General features: G+C 36.3%; 1 protein-coding gene and 1 long non-coding RNA gene across 2 annotated transcripts; one reads left to right on the forward strand and one right to left on the reverse strand.

Annotated features, from left to right (window-relative positions):
* Positions 1 to 158: 158 nt before the first annotated feature.
* Positions 159 to 1,360, reverse strand: LOC128679739 (uncharacterized). The gene is made up of 2 exons (XR_008405779.1): positions 1,117 to 1,360; positions 159 to 226 (listed from the first exon to the last, which is right to left on the reverse strand). It is a non-coding gene; the product is annotated as an uncharacterized LOC128679739 (long non-coding RNA).
* Positions 615 to 25,195, forward strand: TppII (Tripeptidyl-peptidase II). The gene is made up of 26 exons (XM_053762095.1): positions 615 to 848; positions 1,531 to 1,712; positions 1,795 to 1,926; positions 2,417 to 2,603; positions 3,041 to 3,191; positions 3,572 to 3,735; positions 4,763 to 5,006; positions 6,119 to 6,249; positions 7,188 to 7,350; positions 8,004 to 8,074; positions 8,665 to 8,804; positions 9,650 to 9,827; positions 10,857 to 11,022; positions 11,311 to 11,477; positions 12,011 to 12,189; positions 13,245 to 13,462; positions 13,806 to 13,917; positions 14,270 to 14,392; positions 14,789 to 14,944; positions 15,382 to 15,470; positions 16,123 to 16,340; positions 16,766 to 16,877; positions 18,002 to 18,074; positions 18,806 to 18,891; positions 21,053 to 21,206; positions 21,687 to 25,195. The coding sequence occupies exons 1-26, from the start codon at positions 701 to 703 to the stop codon at positions 21,894 to 21,896; spliced, it is 3,954 nt and encodes a 1,317-aa protein (XP_053618070.1). The 5' UTR covers positions 615 to 700; the 3' UTR covers positions 21,897 to 25,195.

Below are 25,195 nucleotides of genomic sequence, written 5' to 3' on the forward strand. Positions count from 1 at the left end.
AGATGAAAGGTAAGATATTTTTTATAATAAGCTGTAAAAACTAAAAAGCTCATTGGTAGGGTAATTTTTATGTTTTGATTTTACATTCCTATACCTATCTCGTTGTCTTTACCATTAAAGAGTTTTACAAATTATTTACCGCAACTTTATAAGGATCCCCAGTAATTCTTTGATCTCGCTGGTATGCAATGCGATCCCAACGTTGAATCATAGTGCGTCTGAAGTGCTGGAACAAATATAATTTTCTTTTTTACTGACTTTTATGTTTATGAATTTGTAATCAATACTTTTCCTAAAATTTTCCTTCCTAAAATGCAAACAAAAATATTTGCCAAATAAACCTTTTTCAAATAAACATTTAGTAATCAATGGCAACTGAAATAAAATAAATGAAGCTTTGTCTGTGGTTCCTTTCCATTCCTATTAGGTATTCATAAAAAAGTTTAAACATACTCTTAAACTAAAATGTTTTGTCTCTATACTCTAAACTGAACTAAACCAAAAAAAAAAATGTCTGTGGTCACTGTGGTAGTCTGGTAGTTAATTCCACAGACTAAGGTGAAGATGCTTTATCAAAATAGAAGATCCAGCAATAATAAGGTGTTACCTAATAGGTTGTGTTTGTGTACTTACGTTTCCTAGGGCTAAGTTGTGAATGTGATAAAGTCCCCATCCAGGCAAGCCTAGAGCTGCAGTTATTATGAAGAAACTGGGAAAAATCTCGTACCACATATTGTCTAATCGAATAAATTACACAAATAATTTCGCACTCAATATCTTCATCAAGCGGATGACAGTAAACTGTGTGTTGCCAGATTCTGATTTAAGAATATTTCAACAAAAACCAGGTAATTTTAGTAGTTTCATTTTACTTAGGATAAGGGAGCTTTTTCTTAATCCATATTACAATACAAATAAGTAGATACATACCTATAAAAATATGGTTATATAGTCCATATTATTGAATATGAGAGAGAAGTATGTAGGTAACTAACAAATCTCTTATGAAAAATGAGGTTATTTCATATACAATATCCGTGCTCCGTGGATTATTTGTACTACAAACTAGAGAAACAAATTCTATCCGCCGTTCAAAACTTGCGGCTATGTACTTACATTCCCTAAAACTAAGTAATGTAGCCAATAAAGCCCTGCACCTGGAAGTCCCAAACTGGCAATTATTATTGCCATTGGTGGAATAATATTAAACCACATAGTTTCGATTTTATATCAATGCAATTAAAATAAGTTTGGCAAACAATAGTATAGATTTGTCTTCTTGACAAATTAATGTCAAAACTTGAAATTTATTTAGGGAAATCTTCAATTGGCCAGTATTGTGATAGGATTAGATCATGGATTTAAAAAGTACTTAGTGTACGGAGTACCTACTAATTCCATGGATTAGATAGAAAATAATCCTTTTTCCTTGACGGGACCATGGTACCTACCTACTTAAATATTTTTACCCGACTGCCAAGGAAGGAAGGGTATTGTTTTAAATATGTTTTTGTTTGCTTGCAACATTAGATATAAAATCATCAAAAATGGCAGACGTACCGATCGACTGTGATTTCCCCGTGTGGGGATTATTGCCGAAAAAAGAAACAGGGGTTGTATCTTTTCTGACTAAAAATCCAAATTATGATGGCAGAGACACTGTTATTGCAATTTTTGATTCGGGTGTGGACCCTGCGGCGTCTGGATTGCAGGTAAAAAACTGTCTTGTCACTGTTTGTTTGGTTGATGATTTACCACTTTATGTACCGATTTCAGCATTTTTATTTATTCTAGGTCACGTCCACTGGCCAGACTAAAGTAATTGAGAGATTCGACTGCAGTGGTTGCGGTGATGTGGATACTAGTACAGTCATAAAAAAATTGAATGATGGATGCATCACCGGCGTTACTGGTCGCAAACTGAAGGTAAAGTCATCATTTATGACTCAATGGTGGAACTGTTGACATCATATGCAGTAGCAATTTGATTTCATGATTGTCTGTTCTGATCATGATAGAGATATTGTCAGCTGACAGCTACGCGGGGTCATTGACTTCAGACCAGATGTCATTTACAGCTGTTTTTATCCGACTGTGCCAAGTGTTGTGTTTTCACTGCTTACTTCCGATTCTTTATGAATGTTCTTATTAGGGCTATTAGAGTTGGGTATAAAATTAATTGGGTTACCAATTAAAAATTAGAATTAAAATTTGTAATCTTTGGAAAGAATCACAGATTACACTAAATAATCGTGAAGTCGGTGGGTGGAAAATGTAAATATATCTTGTCTAAGTTATAGTAGTTTTCTGGGTTACTTCACTTTATAATATGTAAGTATGTTATATATAGACTATCAGATATATCAAGAAGTTGTAAAAAAGGCTCTTAATTGTTTGCTCTTTTTATACTGATTAGATACCAGAATCATGGAAGAATCCCACTGGATCTTGGAGGGTGGGTGTGCTTCACCCTTTCAGTCTGTACCCGACTAAACTTAAGGAGCGAGTTCAGGAGCACCGTAAAGAGCACACCTGGGACGTCGGCCACAAACCCGCACTGGCTGAGGCTACCAAACTCTTGCAGGACTTTGAATCTGAAGTTGGTGGGTATAAGTTAATTGTTTTGTATTTAACATAACAATATAATATGATAATTGCTACCATTAGGCGGCATTTATTCAGATATTAGGTCTTTACAAGCACTTTTTCATGTCAAATTTTGAATTATATACTACTACTTGCCCACATTGTTTGTCATGGTTGTAATTATATAAAAAAAACTTATAAAGCGCCATTGCCTGATTGACCAACACCAACGTGAGTTGTGCACTTTCAGGATATAAGTACCTGTTTTAATCTAAGGCTACCTAACTGCAATACTGAATTTCATAAAAATCTGGCCTAGTCATTTGAGTGTTATGAAGAAGGCGAAAATTTGTGAGTATGACTATACTCACAAATTTTCGCCTTTATAATATAAGCCAAATACGGCTAGCAGTATGTGTAAGTAAGTACATTTCATAAAAAATGTTTGTTTCAGTGTCCAAATCTTCAAACATTAGTCTTGAAGACAAATTGTTAAAAGAGGAACTAGAGGCAAGAGTGGAGGTCCTTCAGAATGCAGAGAAGAAATACAATGATCTCGGGCCTACATATGATTGTGTGCTGTTCCACGACGGTACAGTTTGGAGGTAAATAACTATAACTAATACAACATTTGTAGAAATGCTTTTTGTCTCCTAAATTGTGGATTCAAACTACATTGAAGTGATTTTTTTTTATACTATGTAGTGATGGTAGTGATATTGTAACATCTCTATTATTGTACATAAAAAAATAAAATTTCGTTTAAGTAGCCATTTAAATTTATTATACCAGTAAAAATAAAATTCCCCACTCCGTGGCACAGATGCTATCTTGCTCTGCATGTCCTACCACTTGCAAGCTGATGGATCTGTATGACGTCACAGATACTGCTGTATCAGTAGTGTATTATAAGTCTTCACAAATATGATTCACCGAGTCGACATGCCAAGAAGAAGACGTAAAAAAATGTCATTTTGGAACACAGGGCGTGTATAGACACATCGGAGTGCGGCGATCTATCGTCGGGCCCGCTGCTGGGGGAGTACAGCGTGACGCACGAGCACCAGCACCTCACGGCGCTGGACGAGATGACGGTCAGCATCAACGTGCACGACGACGGCGCTCTGCTGGAGGTGGTCGGCATGTGCTGTGAGTGCCATTGATTATGTACATGTGTACGGTCGACATCGGTGTGCGAACTATCGTCGGGAGTAAAATTTTACTGTGAAATTAACTCCATTTTTATTTTATTTCCGAGCTTAAGATTCACTTTTAGATAAATATTTTGTGTTGTGAATGTTATTATTACCTATGCTATGAGTTTCATAGTGTAGAATGAACCTCGAAGCCTTGGCAGCCTAATCCAGTCCTAGAATGGGACAAGACTATATCCTCCCATCGAGGGAGGATATAGTCTTGTCCTATTCTAGGACACACGCTACAAATAACCTTTAATAAAATCTCGCTTGAATAATCTTCCGATGATTATGAGCAACGGTGTTTAGAAATAGACAGACGACTTTGTTTTATACTATACTAGCGACCCGTCCCGGCTTCGTTCGGAGAAAAACAATAAATTATACTCCTAAACCTTCGTCAGGAATCACACTAGCTATTCGTGAAAACCTCATGAAAATTCGTGCATTAGTATTTGTGTTTATCGCGAACAGACAGACAGATGCGGCAAAGGACTTTGTTTTATAATATGTAAGGATAATGATATATAGTGATTGGGCGAGGGCGGCCCTACCCTAGCATAATGCCATATTTACACTCAGTGAGTATATACTACTTACTCACGCTGTCCCTGCTAATGTCACTGCCACTGCCCGGCGCACATAGGCACATAGGCACACACAGTAATTGAAAAAACAATAACTTTTTTTAGAACTTTACGAAATTGAGCAGGTAATATGTGATGACTTATACTGATCAGACATAATGCTGTCGAACCAGCAACTTCGACAATATCGACGTCTGTCTGTGTGTCGGCTGAGCGTAAACGCTCACTCGCGTCGTTATTGCCGCAGAAGTATTTAGGGAAATATTTTCCGGCAGCGGCAGGAGTAGTGGCAGTGGCCTGAGTGTAAATGTGGGGGAGTTAAACTCGCATGCAGGCGAGATATTAGCAAGACGACATGTCTTCATTATTTAACATAAGAAAACCTCCACCCAGCAACGCACGGCACGCACGTAGCAGCGATCGCGGCGGGCTTCTTCCCCTCGGAGCCGGACAAGAACGGCGTGGCGCCGGGCGCGCGCGTGCTGTCGCTCACCATCGGCGACAGCCGCCTGGGCTCCATGGAGACCGGCACTGCGCTCGTCAGAGCTTGCATCAAGGTCATGGAGCTCTCCAAGAAGATGAACATCGACGTCATCAACATGAGCTATGGGGAGCACGCGCATTGGTCTAACGCTGGGTGAGTGGATTGCTCTCTTCAAACTCTTAATTAATACATTTCCTCATTACCCGCGGCTTCCATTTCCCACGGGAACAGTTATTTTTCTGGTATGAACGGTAACTTATGTCTTTCGACGTACTTCAAACTAAATGTATGCAATATTTCAAGAAGATTGGTTGAGTAGAAAGAATGTGAAGAAGCACCAAACAAAGTTACATTCGCATTTATAATATTTGTGGGATTTATTTGCATAATAGGGTGTTTCTCAGAGAGTTTCGAGCGACGCGGCCGCGCTGTCATTACATTTTTTTCAAATTTTAACAATGTTAATTATTTATTAATAAATTAGTTTAACTATCTGACATCAATATAATGTTGTAATGACAATTTTATGAGTGATTGATTTTGGAAATGATTCCTAGGGAAAATTGATGGATCGCAATGACACCGCGGCCGCAGCGGTCGATACGATCTCAGAACCAACCAACCAATCAAACAGAATCAATCAACCATTGCGAAAATGAAGTTTTATTTTCGAAAGACCAACAGAATATTTCAGTTATATTTCCTCTTGCGCAGATTGCAAAATATATAATAAGTTATACAAGGACTTCCATCATAAATGGAAAATGTCGATTTGTAGTTGTATAAAATGTCGTCGTATTTGTGTTGTTGTACTTATTTGCAGTCTTGTCTAAATAGCACAATCTTGGCTGATAAAGTAGATTGTACTATTGAATTTTACTATATTATGATGGTTATTACAAATCTTATTTATTGTTTAGTACATGATAAATTAAGTATCTACTTGATATAAGATCAAAAACTTGTTGATTGTCCACCCTATAGCTTTTTGAGACAATGTGTGCGCTGGCACTTACGACCTAAGTGCCAGCCGCCATAAGGCCCCTTTTCATTTGAACGACCACGATAAAAGACGTAGAAAAAGTAATCTATAAACAAATATATTTTTATTTATCTTGAGTTTTACAAAAGACTAGTATCTTTAGACCGGCTATTTCGTGCGCGACCTTCCTGCGGGGTGACAGACGTGGGGAAGGGTACGTCCTCCCCGCCAACGTCGGGAAGGTCGGGCACGAAACCGCTGACACCCAAGTGTAACCCGGCAGACGTATCGGCGACATAATCTGTTCGGTGGTGAACCGCTACGGGGTGTCGTGGGTGGTGTCGGCCGGCAACCACGGGCCCGCGCTGTGCACCGTGGGCGCTCCGCCCGACATCGCGCAGCCCGTGCTCATCGGTATGATATACTTTATGCCATTACTAGCTGCGTCCCGCGGTGTTACCCGCCGTGGTTATTTTGTAAAGATATGTTGTAACATCGCATTCATAAAGTAGATAGCGATACTGTGCATGAAAACGTTTTTATGCACAGTATCGCTGTCTATTTTATGAAGCGCCATTGACTATCATATTTTTTGACCGAGCCCTTCGGGAATCGCATACTTTCAGGACAAATGTGCGATAGATAATCTAACGGATATCAAATTTTATAAAAATTGGCCCAACATAATCACAAACTTTTGCTTTTACGATTGATATTTGTTGCCATCCCTTATCAAAGGGCAGTTCGTCGGTGCTTTTGCCCAGCAGTCAGATAGCTAAATAAATAAAAAAACAATATATATTAGTTAGTGCCCGTTTCTGTGTTTGCGTCGTTCGGATCTGCGATACAAGTTTTGTCCGTAGTGTGGGCCGTTGAGTGTTGTCTATTACCTATTTAATCACATCTGCACTAGTATGCACTAGTAGGCTATTTAGTTTATCTGTCAGAGTAAGTATATCGTATCAGAAAGTGGTGAAACCGGTAAGGATTTTTAAGCTCCGACGCAAAAAGAGGGATGTTATAAGTTTAACGTGTCTATCTGTGTATTTGTCTGTGTCATCGTAGCTCCCAAACGGATGAACCGATTTTCGTTTAGTTTTTTTTGTGTGTTATAGATAATTTTATCCAGAGTGTTCTTAGCCATGTTTCATGAAAATCTGTTCAGCCGTTTCAAAAGTTGTAGTTAAATGAATATTGAAAGTCGGGGGGTTTTTTAGTTTGTCTAACAAAATCGTTTAAATCCGTCGGGCATTAAAATCGTTTAATCGTTTTTGAAATATTCAAAATTTTGTTACGCGATGTCCAAGTTCGTTCGCGAACAACTAGTTATCAATAAGAACAACGGCCAACAGGCGTAGGCGCATACGTATCCCCGGAAATGATGTCAGCGGCGTACTCGATGCGGGCGAAGCTGGGCGGCGGCGCGTTCAGCTGGAGCTCGCGCGGGCCCGCGACCGACGGCGCGCCCGGCGTCGCCGTGTGCGCGCCGGGCGGCGCCATCGCCTCCGTCGCCAGGTAATGTCACTGCTAAAACTAGATGCTCCCCGGGCTTCGCTCCCGTGGGAATTTTGAGATAAAATACAGCCTATAACAATCTTGGGTAATGTAACTTTCTAATTGTTTAATAATTTTCGAAATCGGTTCGGTAGTTTCGAATATTACCCGCCTCAAACATACAACTCACAAACGCTTACCTCGTTGTAATAATAGTATAGATTTCATAGGAATCGACCCAGTAGAGGTCGCTTTAGCAATGAGTCCGCCTTTGGGTCTTTTTTTATTTTATTTTGTATGGTGTTATTTCTATTTTAGTATATTTCGCTTTCGGTGCAATAAAGAGTATTGTATTGTATAGGTTTTGAGTTAATTCATTACTAGATGTTATCTTGGGCTTCGCTTCCGAGGGAATTGCTGAATGAAAAGTACCCTATGTGTTTTTCCAGGTTATTTTCTACACGTGTATCAAATTTCATAACAATCGGTCCAGTAGACAATGCGTGAAGAAGTAACTAACAAACTTACTTTTGCATTTATAATATTAGTTGTAATGGGATAAACAAAAATACCTACAAATATTTTCCCTTTATAATAATACTAGAGGTGTGTGCCGGCTCGCCGTCTATATCTGTGCCAAATTACATAAAAAATTAACTTTAATTTCTTAACAGATTCACTCTAAGAAATTGCCAATTGATGAACGGCACGTCTATGGCCGCTCCACACGTCGCCGGAGTAGTTGGTATGTCTAAAACTCTTTTTGAGTCAATATAGCACTTATTTTTTATGATTTTCGGGCAATAAGTCCTGTCCCCTGTTCCGGGTTTATTACTAGGCTGTGATGTTTAGAAGCATCATCACTATAAACTGGACATTTACCTCGTAAATTGTAAAAGTCAAACAGACCGTGAATTTCCCACGAGATATGTCCTTTTTTCCGTAATGAAATGTAGCCTATATCTCTCTTAAATACATGTATGAGATATTTCAAGAAGATTGGATGAGTAAATAAATTGTGATGAAGGTATCAAATAAACAAACTTACTTTCAGATGTCTAATATTAGTTGGGATTAATGAATATAATCATTAACTGTACCATTAGATATGTGATTATCACGAATGTCATTAATTTTGAATTTATTAGTATTATAATATATTAGAATATATTTAAGGCTTTTTTATTTAATAAATGTATTATCTGTATTGGATTATAGATTTGTATGAAACTATATTTGGATTATTCTGTACTGTATTGTCTGTAAACTGTTTATGTGCCTAATAAATAAATAAAATATATATTAATATAATTGTATAAATATTTTACACTTTAGCCGCACTAATATCCGGGATGAAGGCAAAGAATTTGAGCTATTCGCCATATTCAGTGAAGAGGGCTTTAGAGAATTCTGCTACGTATCTGAATCACGTGGAGCCGTGGGCGCAGGGCAACGGGCTTGTTAACATCGAAAAGGTATGTTGAAAGACCTTAATGTTTTGAAACTAATGGTGTGACAATAGTTTCGCGACGTTAATAAAAAAATACATAATGCCGGCTGCACGCTATCGCCGAACTAAGATGCTGACGAAAACGAACGAATGTTGTGTGCTTTGTATGCGTGCTTTTATTCAACGCAATGAAAAACCCAGCATGTATGCCGAATCCGTCAATGTTTGGCGAACTGTTTTCCTATAGTGTATAGCCACAAGACGGTAAATGTCAAATGTTTATTTTCGTTGAATACGTAATTTTTTTCAAATTAAAGTATATTGGGAATGATTTTTTACTTACAAAATCATGACATCACTGTCATACGAGTTTCATATACATGTTTGTTTTTGCATTGTAATAAAATAGAATAGTTATAAATAAATAAATATATCAGGACAAATCAGACAGATTGAGCTAGCCCCAAAGTAAGTTCGAGACTTGTGTTATAGGATATTAACTCAACGATACTATATTTTATAACAAATACATATATAGATAAACATCCAAGACCCGGGCCAATCAGAAAAAGATCATTTTCCATCATGACCCGACCGGGGATCGAACCCGGGACCTCTCGGTTCAGTGGCAAGAACCTTACCACTGCGCCACCGAGGTCGTCAAAAGTTTTGAGTTACGAGTCATATAACCTTTGCAGTTAAATGCAGCCACCCAATCACAATGTGGCATTATGACGTGATGTCAACCCAACGCCTCACTGATTGGGTGCGCTTCACAGCGAAAAGTTTAGACGATATAGTTATTAAAGTTTAAACTGAGAACTGTCACTGTTGATGAACATGTTTTTAATATCATATATTTTTCCTTAGGCATTCGAAATCCTAAGCTTATACCACGACCAACCCGACCGTGACGTGACGTTCAACATCCAATGCGGCGCCAGTAATGATAAGGGCATATTCCTACGGCCGAAAATCGACGATGTACCGAAAGATATTGGGATCACCGTCGAGCCGCAGTTCTTGCAAAATCATCTTGATGCTGAGAGTAAGTTTCTGACTATACATTTTTTATGTGGGTATTTTTATAATTATGTTGTACATAAATTATGTTAAAGATTAGATACAGCGCTGTTCACAATTTTTCAATTTGGTTGTTTCGTTAAAATTGTATGTAAAATTTGAACCTTTTGATGGAGTCTTTTATTGATACAATTTTTTTCAAAAGTGATTACAAACGACTTGTATAGTCGGAACTGTATTAACTGATGTATTGATAGCATGAATTTTTCTTTTAATAAAACACGCCTGGCGTATTGCAAGAGCACACGAGGCATGTTTCTTTTCTTGTTTATGTTCCTGCAATGTCCTATTTTTATTATTGAAAATTAAAACTATTTTCCTTACGTTATCCTTTACATTATTTGTGTTTGTATTTGCTTTGCGAATGTTTCTCAAACTTTATTGTTGTTATTCAACAACGCTATTATTATTTAATTACTTATATTTGTTAAGATCAACGTTAACAAATTACGAATAATTAATAAGAATTATATATTAGATTAATGAGAATTATATAGTACAACAGGGCTCGTCCGTTGGTGAGCATTTCTGTATTCAGACTTAGTTAGGCATCAATCTATCGGTATTTAACAAAAACAAATGAAATAATATTTAGAATATATGATTATGTGCTTTTTTTTCTGGAGAAATTAAAAATAATATTTTAGTTTTATTGTACGAAAAAGGTATGAGAGGGTCAAGGAAATTCGTCTGTTCCATCTACTTACATTCATGTAACGACCGACCACTGAACTTTTTGACGTAAGAGTATGAATGTTGGGTTATTTTTAAAAAGTTTGTTTGTGGTGGCCTTGGTCCTATGAGATTTTGGTGATAAAAATGCTATTCCAGGTTATAATCTATTCAAGCACCAAATTACGTCTAAATTCCAATAACATTTTCTAGATTGAGTATCACACACATCTGAGCGTTTGCATTTCTTACATAAGTAACATCGAATCATCTAGTACAGAACAGATACAACAAAATCTATGTAGCGTCCCGCTGGTTTCAGACAAGGACATGATTCCGAAGCAGATCTCGTTCTCAGTGCGGCTGGCGCTCACGTGCGAGGCCGGTTGGCTCTCGATCCCGCAGCACCTCGACATGATGAACGCCGCCAGGTCCATCTCCATCCGCGTCGACCCCACTAGCTTATCGCCTGGGGCGCATTTCACTAGGTATGTTCGCTCTCAGAATTTCGAGATAAAAATTCAAATGGATTTACGTAATGCGCTAGGTCAGTTTTATTTTAGGCGTAGTAACATCCTCGCGTGTTACTGTCCAATAATGTTCGTGTAATGTATTTCTTCAGAAGTGGAACTTCTCATAATGTATTTTTTCTTCAAATAAAACGTTACGAAATCTTTTTGTGTGTTTACAAGTTGTCAATATGAAACCTGAACCTAAATTCAGTAGGCTGATTCGCTTCTTTCGCTAACAATGATAATTTATATTTCTTTCAACAGTATAAATGCGTATGACGTCGCTTGTCCGGAAAAAGGGCCAGTGTTCCGCGTAGCAGTTACAGTGTTACAACCACAGCCTTTAGAACTCGCCGCGCCATCTTGTCCGCAGTTGAACGAAACGCAAGTTCTGTTCAAACCCGCCACAATCAAGAGGCACTTCGTTATTGGTGAGTGACATCTGAACTGGAAGAAATATATAATTAAAATAACTAGTTGTTCGCCGCGAACGTAGACCTCGCAAATACATTTTTTTTTTAACAAAATTGTGAATAGAAATATATAATTAAAATAATTATTCTCTTTAACACGCATTGGCGACCTAGAAGTCGCCAATGCCTCTTCCGTATTTTGCGTGGAAAATTTTCTTTTGAAGAAGTACGAAAGACCAGTATGACCCACTTAAGATTTTTTATTTTTAAAATTATATTCTTATGTAGGTATATATTTTACACATTAATAAATGAATAATAATAACAATATTATCTCGATTGTTTCTCATGGGGGTCGGCATGCAATGCACTTAGGTGTTTACTTGCTACAAGTATTTGTTATTAAAATAGTTAATTTGTATCACCACCGCCGAAATTAATTTGTAATTGTTGGCATCATATTTAAAACTCAGAAATCAAAAATAATCTCCTATGAAAATACGCCTTGTATGTTAAAACGCGCCTAGCGTAAAATAAAATTTGTTCGGCAGTGCCACCCGAAGCTACGTGGGGCGTGCTCAGAATATCGACACAGGACAAAGAGAAGATTGGCCGCTTTCTGGTCCACACGATGCAGATTGTGCCCAGGAAGTCGTGTCGCAGCCACGAGACGCAGAAAATGATTAATGTCACTGCCGAAGCGCCTACAACACTGCCTTTCCAGTTATATGTAAGTTCTCACAACGACTTAATACCTCAAAATAGTAAGGTTTATTATTCGAGTCCACAAATGATTATGAAAAATAATTCTATTTCGCTTTGAGCTTCTGATTGTTGATGAATTGATTGTTTGAAGGATGTGTGACACACATATTTTTCAACTATTTTTGAAAATAATAATGACATGAAAAAAATCAATACTCGATATCGAACTTATGAGGTATAACAAAACCATTTTTCTGTAAAGATGTCTATTTGTCATGTCACGTCCGGGAACGCAAGACAAATAACCGGTGTCTACCAAATGTTAAAGTAGAAGTAAGATTTGTTGTACAATGAAACATATGTGTAGTCAATAAAAGGCTATAATTTCTCACGTTAGTTGTAATATAACCAGAATATAACAAAACCATTGAAATAATTTCTCACGTTAGTTGTAATATAACCAGAATATAACAAAACCATTGAAATAATTTCTCACGTTAGTTGTAATATAACCAGAATATAACAAAACCATTGAAATAATTTCTCACGTTAGTTGTAATATAACCAGAATATAACAAAACCATTGAAATAATTTCTCACGTTAGTTGTAATATAACCAGAATATAACAAAACCATTGAAATAATTTCTCACGTTAGTTGTAATATAACCAGAATATAACAAAACCATTGAAATAATTTCTCACGTTAGTTGTAATATAACCAGAATATAACAAAACCATTGAAATAATTTCTCACGTTAGTTGTAATATAACCAGAATATAACAAAACCATTGAAATAATTTCTCACGTTAGTTGTAATATAACCAGAATATAACAAAACCATTGAAATAATTTCTCACGTTAGTTGTAATATAACCAGAATATAACAAAACCATTGAAATAATTTCTCACGTTAGTTGTAATATAACCAGAATATAACAAAACCATTGAAATAATTTCTCACGTTAGTTGTAATATAACCAGAATATAACAAAACCATTGAAATAATTTCTCACGTTAGTTGTAATATAACCAGAATATAACAAAACCATTGAAATGAATCAATTTCCGTCTCATCAGGGCGGCGTAACGCTAGAAATAGTGATCGCGAAGTACTGGGCGAACATAGGCGAGCTGGTGGTGGAGTACAGCGTGGAGTTCCACGGACTGAAGCCGGACTTCGGCGCGCGACTGGTGGTGCGCGCGGCGGGCGGGCTGCGCGGCGCGCGCGTGCTCGCGCTGCGCCTGCAGGAGCTCGCGCCCAGCGCCTGTCTGCGGCACCACGACTCTGTGGCCAGGTCAGCTACTAAGGGTTTGCTGTGTCTGATCTCTCTGAAAAAAGTTTGTTTCAAATTACGATGATTCTGTCTGTCTGAAATAATGGTACTTCAATTTCTATAGTGTTTGCTCTCTGATCTCTCTGAAAAAAGTTTGAAATTACGATGATTGTCGTCCGACCGCCTAAGTCCTATCCTATCGTCCAATAACAATGTAACTCGACATTGGCAAAAATAAGCTCTATTGAAGAAGTTTAATTGCCACAAAGAAGAAAAGAAAAAAAAAAAGATTGTCGTCTGTGTGAAATAATTGTACTTCAATTTCTATAACGTCACTTGTTTGACAGTTCAGTATTTTTTTCAGGCCGTCGGAATCAAAACTGATGCCGCTCACAGCGAGAGACGTGATCCCGCCCAGCAGACAGATATATCAGTTGATCAACACGTACAACTTCCACATAGCCAAGGGCACTGACGTAAGAATCTGAAATAATGAATAATTAAATATTGTATTTTATAACGTTTACAATATTTTATTTATTCAAAACGAATGCTTTTGTTGGGAAAAACTTCACATTTGAACCTCTTTCTTTTTATTATGTGTGTTATTTGCTAACACTGGTCAATTTTACTCAACTATTCTAAGACTAACGACTACCTACTGCCATCTAGCAAGTAACAAGTAGTCGCATACACACTAGTGAACTAAATAGTCAACCGGTGCGCAAGTTTTCATTACAATGTTTGACTTCTCTCGTAAAGGTGAACTCACCTTCTCTAAATTATTTAATTTTCTTAATAATATCTAAATAAACATTTTACATACAGGTGACCCCAATAGTATCGTTGTTGTGCGACATGCTGTACGAATCTGAGTTCGAGTCCCAGATGTGGATGTTGTACAACAGCTGCAAACAGCTCATGGCCGTCGGCGACGCTTATCCGTCCAAAGTGAGTATTTTATAAAATCATATTTCCTAGGTAAATATAATTTAATTCCCACTAGCCACAAATATTATCTTTTAACAACACGCCCGATTCAATCAAAACTCGCCTAGCGTGTTGTATGAAAGCAGTCTTCCATACGCTAGGCGAGTTTTGATTGGAACGGGAATTGAGTTTTGATTGAGGCGTGACAAAAGTAATTACTCATAAAATCTTTAATAACGTTTTCAATTCAGAAAACATCCGTCTAAATTACTATGCCATATTTAAAACGATCATTTATATGACATAAAATGTTACGGGTCTTTAGTAATAATAGTAGTCATATTTATATTAAGATATAGTAGTAACAATTTTTTCTGAAAATAATAAATTAAGTATTAATGAGAGCATTATTTTCAGTACTCAGTGAAGCTAGAGAAAGGCGACTACGTGCTTCGTCTGAACATCCGTCACGATAACCGTTCATTACTAGAGAGGTTACAAGAGTTGCCTGTATTAATACAACAACGATTGGCTCAACCTATCACCTTGGACGTCTATTGTTCTCAGCCTCAGGTATTATAACACTGCCCCACATCTTCGCTCGTAGTGTTTTGGAAATCTTTACATATGAATGTGTTTATCATACAAACAAAGATTATTTTCAAATGTGACTCTGCAGAGCCATGTACAAATATATAAACTGTTTTTCATCCTAGCGTGTTCCCCTTGGGCTGCGAGGCCGTGAAGTCAGCTGTGTAAAAATAAACCATACATTTTACACACAAACACTTAGCATATTTAAGAATCGCTTTCAGAGTTCATGCATGTTCTATGTCTCTTTATTTGTTCCACAATAATTCCAAGCCTGAAAAAAATGTGTGAGGTATCCTTAGATTGTTGGCTCAGGCAAGGATTTCTCGTGGTTTCTATGTTATAGATGCGGTTGTTTGTCATCAAAGCAATGTTGATATTGTGATGTTTTGTGTTTATAATATGGACTGTATTATTAGGCGCTCACTGGTGGCAAGAAATTCAACTCAAGTTCACTCCCAAGTGGCACAATACTACCTGTGTACTTCGCTCCGGTGCCCGCCGACAAGTAAGCTGACGTATTTATATAGATGTTGCCCGGGACTTCGCTCCCGTAGGAATTTTGAGATCATATAGCCTATAATCTTGGATAATGTAACTTTCTAATGGTGAAAGAGATTTTGAAATCGATTCGGTAGTTTCGGAGACTACCCGCCTCGTACATACAAACTCACAAACGCTTACCTCTTTTTAATAATAATATAGATTAGCTGTTGCCGAAAGTAGTGTGACACTGAAGAGTGGCGTGTTAATATTAGCTTTATGTATGTATATAAAAAATATTATCTCTCTCTCTCTCTCTAGCTCTCCGATTATTTCCAAATCAAAAATCTTCACAATCCAGTGCTCCGTTTTGACGTGAATATTAGTATTTTAGTATGGATGGTTGGTTTCACATAGTCAAAACACTGGTCTAGTCATATTCGAGTTTAAGATACATATATTTTTTAAATATTCTTAGTTAGATACATACAGCTAACATTAGCTTTATTAAATAAATCAATAAATAAAATTATCAGGTTAATTAAACACAATTATTAGTGTGTAATAATTAACCTTTTGTAAGTCACGTATGTTAATGTGTGTAATAAAGTTTAAGTAACTTTATCTGGAAATTCTTAAAATAATAATTTAGAACCTAAAGTAACATTTGAACACAGGATCAGCCGCTCAAACCTAACAATAGGTCACCAACTAACGGGCACAGTGACCTTCGCAAAAGACGAGCTCGGGCGTAAAGTGGACTCCTATACTCTGCACTACGTGCCGTGTGAACCTCCCAAGCGGCCGTCGCAACCCAAGGATAAGGATAAACCCAAACATGAAGAGTATTTGGATGCGTATAAGGAGTTCGCTACCAACTGGCTGTCGAAATTGGGCAAGTTAAGCCTTACTTATTTATAGCTAAATTTTTAGATATTGAACCTTATATTTTGGGTGGTATGACTCATAATAAACAATTAGATTTAACAGGTAATACATAATTAATGTTTACAAAAACTCATACACGAAATTACAAAACTCGAAATGTGTAATCATCGATAGTGTGTAAAGATTTATTTGCCTTTTCTTCGTTAGCTACTCAATCAAATCAAGCAGTTTATTTAAATATTTATGAAGAATGCGTTTTTAAATGTTCATTCGAGAAGTCGCGCCTGGCGTGTATTAGAGTACACGCTAGGTGCGATTTCCCATGGTAACGAAGTCGGGGACAAAATTTATTAATGTTTAAATTTTTTATTGATGATGTCTGTTTCTCACGTTAGTTTTAATCAAATTGTAAACCAAACACATTTGTTGCAGAGGGGGATAAACTAGAGCAAGTATACGAAGAGTTAGTAGACAAATGTCCTGGATACCTCGGCGCGCATATCGCGTACTTACACGGCATTGATTCGCCCACGGACCCTAAGAAGTGAGTAGATTGATACTAAACGTCATTTTCAGAAAATTCAGCGGGAGATTCTCTCGTCTTCGCATGTTGCCGGTTGCGTTACGAGCTGTGAAGCCCTGATGCCCGGGGTTAGCGAAAAATAGTCTTAAAATAGGGCATATTACGCAAAGCTCAGCGCAGAGGGCGCTACTGGTACAACTAAGATACACATACATTGCCAATGGAGGCAAAAAGCGCCAATTTTCAATATTGTTGCAGATTTACGACCAAAATACCTTCTACGCAATTGTGGCGCGAGTTTAAAGGTAAAAGGAAGGATTTAGTGGATTATCCTGAAAATAATAACACTATTTTAGGTTATGTTCTGCATTATTTGGTCAACTGTGATCATAAACTGATATAAACTTGATTTTGACTGAAGATCTTACCTGTATGAAGTCCATATTTTAATAAGTCTACACGTGTGAAGTGTTCCGAGCTTCTTTTCGACCGTTTACTGGCTACCTAACGATACAGTGCTGTACTCTGGCGGGATAAATGTGCAGTAATGCTCCCTATTATGAAGACTCGGCTGTGATTTTACAACCGGCCGCCTGCCTCTCGTTTCTTGACCGATAATTCAATGAAATAGCTTAAAAAACAACGAGAAACTAAGAATAACATCTTGAGAAACTTTCTGTGCACTTAGTAAATTTCTCGCCGTTTTCTCAGTTTCTCTCTCTCATTTTTGCATATTCCCGGATGCTTTCGGGGTTGTGATTTGTCGATACAAATTAACCTTAAAGTTTTTAAGATTACGCTGTGATTTTACAACCGGCCGCCGTCAGCCCTTCTTGGGAATGCTATTGTCGTCCATTAGCTGCTTACGCTGTGTCCCTTAATAGCGTCGTACGACATCCACGAGTCGATATACACCCCCCCCTTATCATACCCCCCCTCTTAACGCGATCCACTTAACGACCTAAACTGAACTGCATCGCAAATTCGTACCACCGACTTAATTTTAGTATGAACGCGATTCATTTTAGGTGCCTAAATTGTACTGATTTGCTATGGAATCGTTCTGTAAAAGTTGATGGTAGGTCTGCAGTAAATGGAAATTATATGTTTGGAATTGCATGATTTCTCATCACCACTTGTTCCAGATTACCTCATGCTAAAGAAATCCCGAATGTGACGACAGCCTGGTGTGAACAATTGAGTTCGATAGCAGACAAGGTACTATATATTTTTTCATTTTTTCTTAACTACTTAAATATCTATAAGGAAGGTCTATACATAAAATACCTATATAACTATAAGTGGGCTATGTCTGTACAGTCAACAGCACATCAAGTTACGGTAATAGCGGTGCTTTGACTGCACATAGGATATATTAAAGAAAAATATTAATGGGGAGACTTCATGGGACTAATAGAGGCAAAAACATTTTTTATTATTATTGTCTGTTTGTTTACCTATCCTTCTGTCCGTTTGTTCGCACAAGCAAAAACTACTGGATAGAATTTGATTTAGTTTTCACAATCGTATGGATGGTAACTTAAAATCCTATACAGGTTTCATCGCGATACGTTACTTAGAGCCAGAGATATAGACAAAAATAAATTATGAGCGGACCCACTCAAACGCGGGCGAAGCCGCGGGCAAAAGCTAGTATTAAATAAAAATTAAAATCTTTAACAACCCTATTATCAATTAACCTTCTTAAGTAAATTTTTCTCTACTCATAGCGATTTAAATGACATCGCTTCTAGCCGTCAAAGGGTGTTGTTTATTGAAATATGAGCTTTATGGCGTCGACTGTAGACATACATTAGATTGACGGTGTTAACGCTTACATCATTCGCGTTGTCGACGCAAAGTGTGTCATTTGTGAACGCTTTAAAGTTCACTTTTCATTCAATCACTATTTTTGTTATTGTGAACATTTGCCTTTTTGTTTTGTCCAGGTAATCAACGCAATCGACCAGGAGAAATTGTTAGCGTATATAGGCATGAAGAATGACACGAGAAGTGACGCTAATAAAATTAAACAGTAAGTTTGTTATTTATACAATCAAAATCTATCAAAATCAAATTATTTATTCAGAAATTAGGCCTTTTCACAGGAATTTTGAATCGCGTTCGCTTCAAACTTGTAATGGTAGTTGTAGTTGTTTGTAATAAATATATAAATAAATAAATAGCGTAGTGCCGTGTGCACTACAACTAGCAGCTCGCCCCGGATTCGGGCAAAATCATAATTGAAATAATAGAAAGAATGAATGAATGAATGAATGACTTTATTGCTTTAAACGTGGTGCAATAGGTGGATTGTTTAACATTTAGGTTTCACACTTTAAGCCATTTCTGACATGCAACAGACAGTAAAATTTGTCAAATTAATTTAAATTACGTTTATGTTTTGTAACGATTATATCAGATTTTATGATCAACTAATTATGAACTTATCACATTATTATATAGTTCAATATTATTAAATGATTGTACATATAATATTAATGTATATTTTCCAGATAATCTCTTAAAGTATACAAACATTTTCCTACAAGCCAACAGAAAAGTTTTCGTTTAAATTATGTAACATTGCATATATTAATTACACCAGAAAAATTATTATACCATGTAAACCCTGATTTTTTCCTGTCTCTTGTAAAAACTAACCGAAAGCAGAGTTAACGCATTTAAAACTTTAAACGCTGGTACTATGGTAACTTACGAGTAGTTTGTGATGAATTCCTTTAAATTACATCGAGACATATATCGTGACATGATCAATACAGCTTTTCTTTACAATCAAACTTATGTCACATTATTATAGGCCGGTTAAGTTGATAGAACAAACCTCTGACATCTCTGTACCAAATCTCATCGAAATCGGCCCGGTAATTTTCTATTTTTGTTCGTTGCAAACAAAGAAACAAAAATACAGATCTTTTCTCTTTATATTAGTATTAGATGTTGCCCGGGGCTTCGCTCCTGTGGGAATTTTGAGATAAATTATAGCCTATAGCAATCTTGGATAATGTACCTTTCTAATGGTGAAAGAATTTTTGAAATGGGTTCGGCAGTTTCGGAGATTACTCCCCTCAAACATACAAACTCACGAGGGTGAATTTCACGACTGTTTGAACGCGGCGTGTAGCGTCTATATTTTTTTTTTTGTTTAAAGAATATATATTTTTTTAAATAAACATATATAAAATTAACTTTATACCAGTACTTTACTTATTTATAAAATAGGATTAAATTGATTACTGTGTATGGTACAATTTAATAGACACTAATGATAGCTCACGGCGTTCAAAACGCTCGTGAAATTCACCCATAAACGCTTACCTCTTTATAGGGTGAATTTTAGAGCGTTTTGACCGCCGTCATTACCCTTCTTCAAATTTCAACAAAGACAAGAAACTTTACTTCTCTAATTTATAAATAATAACCTGTATTGAGGGTATTGTAAATTTTAAAATTTCAACTCGTGAACGGGTGCTGCCAGAGGGAACTGGTCATCTCGTTTCTCATATATTTTCATGTAAGTGTAAGTGATTGTTTCACATCGATATATATTATAATCAGCACTCGGATCACAATCATAACCTGTTTTGATATACCTTTTGATTATGTACATTATGTACATTATATATTATTAGAAAAAAAAACATTGTAAGAAACAATAATGGTAAGCCGATCTGGCATGATAGGGACCAACACTGTTCAAATGAGTTTCTTTCGGCATTTCTTCTCAGTAGTGGTCGTTCCTAAATGCCAGTCGTTTGTAGCTTGTGAGAAATAACTATAAATATAAAAAATTACGAGAAAAAGTGCCTGTGAAGGTCTAATTTCTGAATAAATGATTTGAATTTAAATAGCATTTAAATAAATAACTAAATATAATTAGGACAAATTACACATGAGCTAGCCCCAAAGTAAGTTCCAGATTTGTGTTATGGGATACTAACCCAACGTTACTATATTTTATAACAAATACATATATAGATAAACATCCAAGACGCGGGCCAATCAGAAAAAGATCAAAGATTTTATTATTGCTCTAGATTTTAGAATGGTTCTTTATTTTGAAGGAGGATAATGACTGCGTTCGAAACGCTCGAAAATTCATTCTATAATAATAGTATACATGGATATATTTTTTAAATACAACGAACATGAAGAAATATAAAAATGACGAACAGAGAACAAGAGAAGCTGCGCGGGTACCTGATAGAGGCGCTGTGCCACCGCGGCGTGGCGCTGTGTCGCCTGCGCGCGCTCGGCGCCGCGCTCGACGCCGCGCTGCAGCGCAACCTCGCCGACCTGCTCAAGTTCACCGACCTCGCCGACACTAAGGTATTGTCACACAACACGCCGTCTTTTCAGTTTCACCTGTCCTGATGTTCGTTACCTTTTATTTAAGACATTAAAATTGATTTTTAATGGCTATAAACTGCAGTCTTTTAGTTTCACCTGTGTTCGTTACCTTTTATTTAGGTAGTCTGTAATCGTGATAAATAAAGATTGATTGGTAATGGCTCTGTGAAGATAGTTTGCTCTTTTTTTTTTGTTCATAAAAATCACTCTTATGATACTTGTGCAAAAAGCGAAATATTAAAGAGAAACTTTCAGCAAGCAGAGCCTGTATCTCAACACAACTAACACTTGTCTACATATTAACCATATTTATTATCATGAATTAAATCTTAAGTTGATATAATAAAACATCTGATTATCAAAATGGAAATCAAATTCATTTATTAAGAAATTAGGCCTTCACAGGCACTTTTTCACGTCATAATTAGATTATTTATCGAGTTTAATTTCTTCAACCAGGCAATCCACTACGGCGTATGGCACTGCTTCACAATGGAGCACTGGGGTCGCGCCATCAAACTGCTCACCAAAATCCAAGAGGAACGACCTTCGAAAGAGATAGAAGAACGCATCATAGAGTGCTACGAACAGCTGGGATGGAAACACCTGGCAGCCTCCGCTCAGCTTCAGATGCCGATCAAGTATCCCAGTGGATACAGGCCTTTCTGAACTCGTATGTCCTTCGCCTTAGTTTTTATTGCTCTTTCATAAGGTGTTTCATTTTGACAGTGAAATTTAGATGTTTTATTGTTCGTTTCTCGCTCGTGGGAATTTTGAGAAATCTGGTCATATTCAACAAATCGTAATGAAATTAAATCCTTCAAGCTCCCAACGATAGTGTGACAAGAATTATGTATACCAATGGGTGCAGGACACCTAGATTTCGTCTTTCTTGGCGTGTAGTATTTGAAAGCACATTAATTTAAATGCTTGAATCATTTTCCACACAAAGTAAAATAAATATAATATTTCATCATCACGACATCCGTGCGTTGTAAAATAACAACATTTTTAATTTATGTTTTCATATTCGTGTCGTTGACTCACATTAGAGTTCAACAAGAACGAATTTAAAAATAGAAGAAGAAAATTGTATAAATTAATTTTTCTCAAAATTCTCACGTTCAAGTCTCATAAAATTTGCATTTTTTGCAGCGCTATTTTAATACGATTACTGTGCAGATTTATAATTAAATATGACAATCATAAAGCAGTCATAATATATTCGAATAGAAAGAGTAAAGAGTCAAAGCAATATTTTACTCGAGCGTGAATCGATTTGTATCGTTATTTGAATTGGATAAACATTAACATCATAACAAAACAACTCATTTAACGCTCGTCGATGTACCATTTATTTAGTATATTTTATTCAAGAATAGTACAGGTCGTTTTATGCCCAAGTAATATTTGTTATTCAACCTATCACGCGTTTAGATGTTATACATATATATACCAATATATTTACACGATAGAGATGTTATATATTATAATAAATCAACTTAAATACATTTAGATAGTTCGCTTGACTGAATATACATAGTTAAAATGCCTTTACCGTGAAATGTTTTCAAATAATCTAATCGGTAAGAAAAATCAAAGTGGGAAAATGCTCGTACAAATTTATAATCAAATCTAAATGCGCACTTATTAAATGTTATTACAATAAATTTTGTATGAAATTTTTACAGTATTTTAAATTCTTGTTAGTATACACACACAAGATTTGTTATTTACAATAAAATGAGTATAATAAAATTATGTGAGATTGTTGACGCTAGAGTGTTATGACTTTGCTAAACTTTCTTACCTTAATAATTGATAATAACTAAAATATTTCACTTTCTATTGTTTGACCCTGACTTTTTTCAAATAAATCTGAATACAGTATCTTATTTTAATACGTAGGAAGTAAACAAATTTTACTTAACTTTTATGGTTTTCTTAACAATGCCTTCATTTCATTGTTACAAAAAATAATAACCGAAGATATGAGAACCTCTTTTGTAAGATCGGTTTATAATTGCCTAACGTACACCAGCTGTACTGTAAATACACGTGACTAATAATAGTATAATTAATACATTTAGTACCGAATTGTTTTAATGATTACATAATTACTTTTAAGACATTGCTATATTAGTTCGTTTCTCATTGGACGGAGAAATTTAAGTAAGAATGATTTCACGTTCAACGGATTTGATAGAGGTGACAAAAACATATTTTGTGTGCTCAATCGAATGGTCATTTATTTTGTATTTTCAATAATAAGTTGAAAACATTTATATAATTTTTATTTTTCTTAGAATTTCCACGAATGGATGAGGATGAATTTGCGCAAATGCTCTTCGATCTATTGTAAGAAAAGTTTAATATAAGTTTGAAATATTTTAATATGTGACTGAATTTGTGCTAAGAAAACTTAGTGAACGAATACGTACCACTGACTGTCTGATCAACCATGTATTGATAACGAAAAATGGAGATTGTCCAATCCAACTGAATCACTCCAACTGAAAATATAAATTTGATACGAGTATCAAAGTCGGCGCGAGGTCATGGCAGAACATAAAATGACTGAGAAAGAATCTATTTTAACTTGTGCTTAGATTTATTCAGAGCTATAGTCGATTTCTAAGCCACACAGATAAAAAGAAAACATTGCTCTGATGCTACGTACGTATCGCCAAGGTCGAACAGTGAATACTTGAAAGTTACACTAGTTCGGTACAATTATTATTATCGATACCGATCTTTATACTAGATCTTTTACTCGGTACTCGTATTTGCTTGCATGGAGACAGGCGAGTGAGGGCTGATAACAAAGTGAATCAAGAGCGAACCCCAAGATTGATTCTCTAATCCTTGCGTGTTCCTGGTTTCATTCGGGGCTGTGACGCTGCAAAGCCCGGGGTCAGCGTAAAATATCCATTATATGCTGAACACCGATTCCCTTCGTCTAGCCTCTCGTTACCCCGCGCGCGGACTCAGTTAAAAGACCTCGTTTGTTCATTAGTTTTACTAGTGGGTGAAGTGCGGGTTCATTTCACTTCTCACCAGCGAACCAATCACATTGCGCCATTGTGACGCAACGATAGCCACACTGCAATGTGATTGGTTCGCTGTGTCTCACTTCGAATCGATTCGATGGCGAGAAGTGTAATGCAAACCGGCACTTAACCCCTTGGTTCGTCTTATTAGTTCGATCGTCGAACGAATGAGAATTTTTTTTCTCATTTGTTAGACCATCTAATTTAAATGAGAAAATATTTCTACTACATTTAAAAGTTTTACCAAACCTATGTCTATTATAGTTTGTTTGGCCGTGTAGTATTTTTATATAGTTAATTTACGATTTTTATTTTAAATCTTAACAAATGACCTCATTAGTGTTACTATCTCAGGTGCGTCAAGCTAGCCAAGCGGCTGTAGTCAAATTTATCTTTAGGATTTTTTTTCGTCAACTGCGGACGTGTCACGAATACGCTAGAATATATCATACTAAATATATAAATTGTTTTCATTACATATGTTTTGCATCTTGCCATAATCGAATTAAAATAAAATTGAAACACGAGGGTGGCGAAGCAATTGAAAATATTCGCAATTTATTGTAAAGCATTTAAGGTTAGGTAATATCAATATTAGTTTTTTTTAGCAAACTTTGTGAACTTCGTGCACGATGTGCTTGTGGCAGAGAGTGGGTCATTAAAATTTCAAACTTCAACTTATATAATTGAAAACTTTCAACTTCAGGGATTATAATTTGATAGAATATTTTTGTTTTCGTTTCATCATACTTTACCCCGTAGCCGTACGTGTCGTGTACGATGTTGGCACACAAACCTGCAGTTGACTAAGCTGCTACATTTGATTTGTATTGACACTGTCGTGCTTCGTGATTATGATAAAGGCAATATTTTTAAGCGAATTGTTGATCGACGAGGTAATAAAATATTATTTGATGA

The sequence above is a fragment of the Plodia interpunctella genome, chromosome 2 (genome assembly GCF_027563975.2).
Source record: "Plodia interpunctella isolate USDA-ARS_2022_Savannah chromosome 2, ilPloInte3.2, whole genome shotgun sequence".
NCBI lineage: Eukaryota > Metazoa > Arthropoda > Insecta > Lepidoptera > Pyralidae > Plodia > Plodia interpunctella.

Excerpts from the sequence above, each read along its gene's own strand:
- TppII (XM_053762095.1), top strand. The coding sequence starts at position 701 with ATGAAGAAACTGGGAAAAATCTCGTACCACATATTGTCTAATCGAATA. Across the intron at positions 9,828-10,856 it reads AAATCATCTTGATGCTGAGA|ACAAGGACATGATTCCGAAG; the intron begins GTAAGTTTCTGA and ends CGCTGGTTTCAG. Across the intron at positions 12,190-13,244 it reads CACTGCCTTTCCAGTTATAT|GGCGGCGTAACGCTAGAAAT; the intron begins GTAAGTTCTCAC and ends CCGTCTCATCAG.